Raw genomic sequence first — 8,998 nt, 5'->3', positions numbered from 1 at the left:
TATAATTTCAATATCACTTCAGCCTAAGGGCTCCACTACAGAAACCAAATTTAATCAATAGCATTGTGGTACAAAGATAAGAGCAATGGCCGTGGGTATACTATCTGCTACCTACTAAGTCTACTTGACTTTTGTAAATTTCTATTTCCTTATTAGTAAAATTGTGCTTAATTGAGATAATGGTCATAACTACTCTGTTAACTGCAGTGTGCTATATTCTCATATGAGGGATTATTAATAATTAAAAAAAAGTGGGGGCTTCATTCTTTTCTTACAGGGTGCCTGGAGTGCTATGGCAAGTCCAAATCCTGCCTGATTTTAGAGTCTTTAACAATCCTTCCTCACTCAACCTCTCACCAACAGCATTTCCCCTCTAGTATGACTGGGTACACAGTGCTATGTGTACCAATTTTTTACATGTCTGTAGATCAAACTAATAAACATTTATTGAACACTAGTTCTATAGAAATCTCTATGCCAGCTCAAGTAATACTAAAACCAGTCAGTACCTCTCTTCAAAAGTTCACTGTTAGTTATAGGTAGGGACAAAATATTTATGTAACTCTCCTACTCCCACTGATATCACACTCTTAAGAAGTCTCCACTGGGAGCAAACATTACAATATTCATTATTACTTTCTTGAGATCTTTCTTGGTTTCTCTGAGTTCTCCTCTGGACACTTTTCTCTTCAATGGACTTCTCTTTCTCAGCCCCTTAAATATTTCTTCCATTATAATTCTAATCTATACTTGTTAAGAATGTCGGGTTGCCAAAGAAATCAGACATGTACCCAAAAATTAGTTAGCAAGGTAAATTTTACTTCTGCAGAAGGTGTGCTACCAAAATTTCTGACAAGCAAGCACACTAGGCAAGAAGTCTGCCTAGGTTATTATCCCTAATGCAGCACTGCCTCTTGATCTGATAGGAGGTTGGGGTTATAATCTACATGATTGACTAATTTTTAATTGGTGAGGGGAAGGGGAAAGGCTATAGTTATGATTGGATCACCTACTATACTATAGGCATTGTAATCTGAAGACAAAGGACAAAGGGAAATTTGATGGCAGGGCTCAAAATGGCTACATTTCAATCACGTTTTAGATTACTGCCAACACATTTTTGTTACATATTAGGAAACTCAGACTTTAGGTTTAATTTTGACAGAAAAGAATATCAATCTTAAATACTCTTTGAGAATTCTCAACTAGATTTCAACTATAACTGTCACTAACTAACCTTGATTTCTTATTTTCAATTCTGGGCTTGTTCATTTAAATCCCCCACACTGCCTAAAATCTAACAGCCAAATTAAGCTCATTGTCTTAGGGTTCACTCTTAGAAAACATTCCTCCTTTATTCCTTGTTATGTTAGCCAAGTCCCATTGTCTTAATCTGTTTTCTGCTATAACAAGATACCACAGACTGGATAAAATTATAAACAATAGAAGTTTGTTTGACTCACAGTTCCAGAGGCTAGGAATTCCAAGATCCAGGGAGTGGATCTGGTGAGGGCCTTCTTGCTGCATCATAACATGGAGGAAAGCATTACATGGCAAGAGCATGAGAGAGAGAGTAAACAGAAGGGCAAACTACCAAACCACTCCCATCATAACAGACTTAATTCATTCATGAAGGCAAAGCTCTGGTGGCTTAATAAACCTTTAAAGGTCCCACGCTTAGTACTGTTAAAATGACAAAACTAGATTTCTACCTGAATTTCAAGGGAAGACATTCAAATCATAGTACCCATATATTGGTTGATATTTGATTCTCCAGCTATACTACATTAGTCTTAAAGGGAGCAATCATTCTACCTAAAAATCTTCATTTTATTGGCTTTTGGTACCTGCCACCCTTTGGTACTAGGGATTGAACCCAGAGGGTCTCTTCAACTGAGCCCCACTCCCAGCCCTTTTTTAAAAAAATTATTTTAAGAGCAGGTCTTGCTAAGCTGCTGAGGCTGTCCTCCTACTTGCAATCCTCCTGCTTCAGCCTCCTCAGATGCTGGAATTGCAAGTAGGCACCACTGCACCTGGCTGTTACCTGTTAATCATTAGAGAGCAGAATTGAGTGCAAATAGTCTCGAGTTTTAATTTGTCGGCCCTGAGTTTAGTAGAAGTGGGGCAGTAAACTGGAATGATATGTGAAAGTGTGGCACTTCTACTTCTATCTCCCATATTTTTTAGTTTTCCTCTCCAGTCCTCATTAGTTTTTTTGTTCAAGACAGGGTTTCATTGAGTTGCCTAGGTTGGCCTCTACCTTGCTCCTGCCTCAGCCTCCTGTGTTGTTGGGATTATAGGCATGTACTGCTATGCCTGCTGATATAATAAATCCAGATACAGTATGGATACTTGGATTTTTAAAAGCTCCTCAGGTAGGTAGGCCTTAAAGTAGCCAAAGTTGAGGGGGGGGGGGGAGTTAAAGTAGCACCCAATGCCCTAGGGTGCCTGACCAGTCTGAATCTATTTTTCATGGACAGTCTGAACTATTAACATCCATTTCTGCAGCTTAGAGATAGGCAATGATTGCCCTAAGGCAGAGGTATTTCATCTGTGGAATTAGTTGGGAAGTATCCCCTCCTCTATTTTTTGAAAGAATTTGTGAAGGATTGATGTTCACTCTTTGAACAAATGATAGAATTTACCAATGCTTAAACCATCTGGGCTTGGGTTTATTCTTTTGAGGGAAGTTTTTTGGTTTCTAATTCTCTCTCTACTTATTCTTGGTCTATGCAGGTTTTCTATTTGTTCTTGAATCAGTTTTAGTAATTGTTCACTTCATCAAAGTAATTTGTTGGCATAAGGTTTTTGTGGTATTTCCTTTTGATTGTTTAAGATTGGCAGTAATGCCCCCTCGTCCATCGCTATTTTTAGAAATTCAAATCTTTTTTTCCCCCTTAGGTTAGCTAAAAGTTTTTCCATTTTGTCGTTTTTGCTCAGTGAACTGCATTGTTAATTTTTCTCTGTTTTCCACTAATTTCTAGTTTAATATTTATTACTGTGCTCACTTTCATTTAGTTTGCTTTCTTTTTATAGTTTCTTAAGGTGGAAAGTTAGGGAACTGATTTGAGACACCGTGGCTATGCTTTTAATTTCTGGAAATGACAGGCAAAACAAAACTAAAATCTTATTTTAAAATTTTGCATTCCTCCACCATCAGTGAAGGCTTTTCATAATTATTGCCCACTTGTTTTCCCATTAATTACTTTTAGAACACCTTATCCAAGCTGATTGGTAAAATGCCACCACAGAACATCTTCACACATTCATTTAAAAATTTATCCTTTAAAAGTTATTAGTTAACTTTCTCCCTTGTTTGGTGTCCATCTCTATTTGTCGCTTGCCCGTTCAAGTTCTTTACTATTTTGAATATACGATTTGACTTTTTCTAACAGATTTGTAGGAATTCTTTATCAGTCCTTTACCGTTTGTTTTTCATATTTTACCTCTGGATTACTATTTGAGTACGTAAGTGATTTTGTTTCTCAGTATTGGGGATCTAACCCGGGGTCTAAGCAAGCATTCTTAACACTGAGCTACTACATACCCAGCCCTTCAAAAAAAAAAAAAAAAAAATGACACGGTCTCCCTGAATTGTCCGGGATGGCCTCGAATTTCCCTTCCGGTCTTTAACTCTGGAGCAGCTGGAATTACAGGAGGGCGCCCCAGGGCCTTTGATTAGGTGTTTTTTATTGTTGTTTAACTCCAAGCTTAAACTATTCTGGAATGGTGAGGTCTGAGCTGACTCCTGAAGACTCCTGGGTGGCGGGGCAAAAGGGCGTCGTAGCTGGAAAACACAAAGCATAGCAAAAAGAAAAACAAGATTACGCAAGTCCCTGCCCTTCCTCCTACAATCTTTTGCCACCTCTCCTTGCCACCAGCTGCACGCCTCCTTCCGCCTGGCGCGTCTGTCTGACATCACGAACTCGAGTCGTTCGATTTAGGCCGCGCAATCTCCGTGGCAGTCTACCTGGCGCGCCGACGCGAATCGTCGTGCGGCGCCGGAAGTCAGGGGCACGTGACCGGGTGACAGCGCTCTCTTGGCTGCGGGCTCGCTTTAGGTGCTGCGGCACGGGATGGCGGAGGCGCCTCCTGTCTCAGGTACTGTCCTGTCCCGCGCGGGACTGGGCCCTTCTCAGGGAAGGGCAGTTTGGTCAATGACTAAGTGCTAGGGCTCCGGCAATTTATATCGCGAGAGTGGCTCATGCTAGACTTGGGAATAGTGGCTCGGAAGGGCCAAGCCACGCTTGTCGCGCAAACGGAGACCTCCAGCATCTTCAACTGGGTGGTGAAGCCCGGCATCTGGGTTTCCGAGGAGATCGGGCTTGTTCTGGCTCCCAGTGAATCGATGCCGGTGTCCCGCTGTTCCACGGGGCTTATATCGGCCATCTAGGGTACATCTGGCTCACCTTTGAACGGCGGGCGTCGGCCAAGTTGCCGCCTTTGCCTGGCGGGCTCTCGGTTCCATCGGGTGTGCGCGTTGTGCTTGGGGTGTATGCATACCTCTTGGAGTGGCGGCGCGCGCGCCAGCCGAACACCAGTGGTGATCAAGTCTCAGTTTCCTCATCTGTCAGATTAAATAAGTTATAAACTGTAAAAGCTCTCGCACTGAACTGTGTCTGTTAGCTCACTTCCCTTCATGGAGTTGCCTCTGTAGACCGCCTTATTTGACTGTTAGTATAACGTCCATTTTCATTTCCTTCAGTGTGTATGGTAGATTCGTGGCTTCCAAACTTTGTGGAAGGGATCAAAAATAATTTTGTATCACAAGCTTATTTCACACTTACAGAACGTGAAAGTGAACTAAATATTTCCAGGAGCAATGTTTTCCTTTACTATCAGTGATGATATACTTACTCTCTTTTCTTCCGTGTGTGTGTGTGTGTGTGTGTGTGTGTGTGTGTGTGTTTAAACCCCGGGCCTCACGCATGATAGGCAAGCACTCTACCACTCAGCTACATGCCCAACCCTTTTTTAAAATCTTAGGACAGGGTCTTGCTAAGTTACCCAGACCAGAGTCAAATTTTCTATCCTCTTGCCTCAGCCTCCCCAAGTAGCTACAGTTACACTGTAGCATCTGTCTTGTGTATCACTTTTAAAAGTAGTTGTCACGGGGCTGGGGATGTGGCTCAAGCTGTAGCGCGCTCACCTGGCATGCGTTCGGCCCAGGTTCGACCCTCAGCACCACATACAAACAAAGATGTTGTGTCCACCGAAAACTAAAAAATAAATATTAAAAAATTTTCACTCTCTCTTTAAAAAAAAAAAAGAAAGAAAATGTGGTATAAAATAAAAAAAAAGTAGTTGTCACTACCCACTATATTGATTTAATAGGGTTTTTTTGTTTTGATTTGTTGTTGTTTTGGTAGGTGTATTCCGTTGTGCCTGGCTGCTACATGACTTGGTTTCTGATTTCACTGTTTCTGAAAAAACAAGGCAACAATTTCCAGCATTTGTTGGTTTGAATCTTAGCTCTGCCACAGAACTAAGATTTAAGATCTTATTGGGGCACCAATAAGATTATGTATGTATTTGTGTACTAGATAGCAAATAAAATATTTATTACTGTGACCTCAATTTTAAAAATTGGGGAAAAAAACACTACATTGGTTATTAATTAATCTTGGGGAGAGAGTTTTTTTTTGTTTGTTTGTTTTTTGGGTTTTTTGTTTGTTTGTTTGTTTGTTTGTTTTGGTACCAGGGATTGAACCCAGGGGCACTTAACCACTGAGCCACATCCCCTGCCCTTTTTATTTTTTATTTAGAGACAGGGTTTTGCTAAGTTGCCGAGGCTGGTTTTGAGCTCATGATCCTCTTGCCTCAGTCTCTTGAGCCACTGGGACTACAGGTATGCATCACCGTTCCCAGTGAAAATCTTATTTTGTGTAAATGGTACTGAAGATGAAACCCAGGGGTGCTCTATGACTGAGCTACATCTCCAGCCCTTTTTGTTGTTTATGTTGAGACAGGATCTTGCTAAAATGCCAAGGATGGCCTCAAACTTGTGATCCTCCTGCCTCAGCCCCCCAAATAACTGGGATTACAGTCATGCACACCATGCCCAACAGGGATATGAAAAAACTTTTTAGGTTGATATTTTTGCTATTTTCCCCAACAGGTCCTTCACTAGACCCTCTAAACTGGATCTATTGGTCTTCCCATCCTCAGGCTCACTTATTTCTATATCAGTGTTTAAAGTGGAAAGGGTAAATAAAGGCTAGTTGTAAGACATAATTGTTGGCCTCTGGTGTGGGCTCCAAGTTACCACCTCCACCTGTAAATGCATTTACTGAGTCCCATAGTTCAAAGACCTCTCTACTTTTGTGATGCTTTGTTTTTGTTTTAGTTCCCTATTCCATTTTCTTATTTTAGCATCATCTCTATTTTACAACCTCCCTCTCCATTTAAGGTCCTTAAATGGTAGCCTAATTCAGGAGGAATCTTTTTTTCATGGGTAGACTTTCCATGTCAGCTTTGTCCCTGGACTTTCTAGTCTGCCAGTTGGCTTTGCCCTTATTCTGCTCTGATCACCTGTTGAACACCTACCATGATGCTGTGTTATCTTGGATCTTGATACCACTTACTTCTGTTAGAGCCATGTCTGGATGAGGAGACATCACAGTTATTGAGTAACTTTCACTTACTTAAATAGTGAAAGGAGTCTCTCTGATGTTTGCTATGGTCCAGTTTCCTGACTCATGTATCTCTTTTCCCTTCCTCGTGTCTCTTAAGTGTCTTTCTGAGGGCTTTGCCTTATACTTAATGTCTAATGGAATATAAACTGTATGAATAGGTGCAGCCCTGTCTGGATTAATTCATTCCATCTCAAAAGGCTATTCTGGACAACTTCACTGACTTTATTTCTGCCCCTCTTTTCAGCCTTCCTTTTTTTTTTTTAATATTTATTTCTTGGGTGTAGATGGACTCAACACAATGCCTTTATTTTTATGTGGTCTGAGGATCGAACTCGGGTCCCACCGGTGCTAGGCAAGCACTCTACTGCTGAGCCACAATCCCAGCCCCTCAGCCTTCCTTTTTTTAAGCAGGAAAACTGACCTCTTGGTCCAGTTTACCACTCCTTATCTTTAATTTGTATCTTATATTTCTAGAAAATCTCTACCACCTTCTGAATTTATCTAATCCTCATGCCATTTTGTGCAGCCTTACACTCCACCCCTAGTATTCTGCCTATGTGGAAGTGTTCAGTAGAAATCTGGGATTAAGTGGGAGGTTACTTTATGACTTTTATGAACTCATTCAGTTCTTCACTATGTTTATCTGGTCTCTGGTGCCACACATCCTGAGCTAGAATCCTGAGTCTGCATTGGAATACCTTTGTGTCTTTAGGCAAGTTACTCTCTCTGTGCCTTAGTTTTCTCATCTAGAATGTATAAAGATTAACTGAGTTAACACATGTAAAGGACTTAGAATAGTGCCTAGCACATATTAAGTACCTAACAAATGTTAGGCCATATTATTAAACCTGCACTGTATCCATCTGCACTTGACTGTATATGTTTCAGGTAGTCCATAGTCTGTATTCCTAACAGCAAGAATAAAGACCGTTGTAACTACTTTATACATGTCATTAACTTGCTTTACTCTTTTTTTCCACATTTTTTAATTGGTGCACCATAGTTGTACACAATGATGATATTTATTGTTACATCCATGCATACAATGTAACAATATAATTTGACCAACATTACTCCCTTGTACTTCCCTCCTCCCTTCCCTCTTCCCACCCTTGCTTTACTCTTTATAGGAACTCTATTTGTTGTAGGGATTGTTTCCATCTGCATTACATAGAAGAAAACTTACATTAAAGCACAGTAGGTGATAGGGACTTAAATCCATGTCTTTCAGACTCTGTTGACTCAGAGCATATTTTATATGTTTCCAACTGGTTTTGTGTTGTTAGGCTAATCATTTCTTCTTTAGGGCTTTAGGGACTAAGTTGACTATCCTAAAATCATTCTGGAGCCAGGTATGATAGCACATACCTGTAATCCCAGCTCCTCAGGAGCCTGAAGCAGGAGGTTCACAAGTTTAAGGCCAGCCTCTGCATCTCTGCCCCACCCTATCTCAAAGTAAAAATTTTATATATTTTTTTTAAGAGAGAGTGAGAGAGGAGAGAGAGTGAGAGAGAGAGAGAGAGAGAGAATTTTTAATATTTATTTTTTAGTTCTCGGCGGACACAACATCTTTGTTGGTATGTGGTGCTGAGGATCGAACCCGGGCCGCACGCATGCCAGGCGAGCACGCTACCGCTTGAGCCACATCCCCAGCCCTCAAAGTAAAAATTTTAAAGGGGCTTGGGATGTAACTTAGTGGTAAAGCATGCCTGGATCAGTCCCCAGTACCAAAAAGAAAGAGGAAAAAAAATTATTTTAGAGGAGCAAAGTGAGTGAGTTTAAGGGACATATGATCAACTTTTTTTTTTTTTTTTGGTGTGTGTGTGTGTGTGTGTGGGTGTGTGTGTGTGTGTGTGTGATGCTGGGGATTGAATCCAGGGCCTTGTCCACGTAAGGCAGGCACTCTACCAACTGAGCTATATCCCCAGCCTCTGTATAATCAATTTAAAAAAATATATATTTATTTTTTAGTTGGACACAATATTTTATTTATTTATTTTTATATGATGCTGAGGATCAAACTCAGAGCCTCGCACATGCTAGGCAAGCGCTTTACCACTGAGCCACAACCCCAGCCCTGTATGATCTATTTTGAGACTGGAACTCTAGAGCATATTATGGGTGTTGTTATGGAAAATCAAAAATATATTCCTGGGAAAAGAGATGGAAAGTAATGCTTACTATGCTAATATTTTCTGTGTGAAATCTTATTTAAAATATTTTTAAAATTATCTCAAATAATCCTTTAAAAAAAACTCTTATAGATGTGGAAACTGAGGCTAGTGGTGTTCAAGTGATATCCCTAACCTCATAACATAAATTGGAGAGTGTTTAAACCTGTTTCAGCTGACTTCAAAGTTTGT

At 40.5% G+C, this 8,998-nt stretch overlaps 1 protein-coding gene across 2 annotated transcripts in view; it reads left to right on the top strand.

The window, feature by feature from the left end:
* The first annotated feature begins 3,888 nt into the window (after nucleotides 1–3,888).
* NFX1 (nuclear transcription factor, X-box binding 1) overlaps nucleotides 3,889–8,998 on the top strand; it is a 71,556-nt gene continuing 66,446 nt past the window's right edge. The window contains exon 1 of one of the 2 annotated variants that reach the window (XM_081272215.1): nucleotides 3,889–4,101. In XM_081272215.1, the coding sequence (XP_081128341.1) occupies nucleotides 4,077–4,101 (25 nt within the window). In that variant the 5' untranslated portion in view covers nucleotides 3,889–4,076. The remainder of the gene's footprint in view (nucleotides 4,102–8,998) is intronic. The other variant, XM_081272214.1, reaches the window with a different exon arrangement.

Source organism: Spermophilus citellus (assembly GCF_964194105.1).
Source record: "Spermophilus citellus genome assembly, chromosome: 2".
Lineage (NCBI taxonomy): Eukaryota > Metazoa > Chordata > Mammalia > Rodentia > Sciuridae > Spermophilus > Spermophilus citellus.
This window is presented reverse-complemented; position numbering and strand designations above follow the sequence as displayed.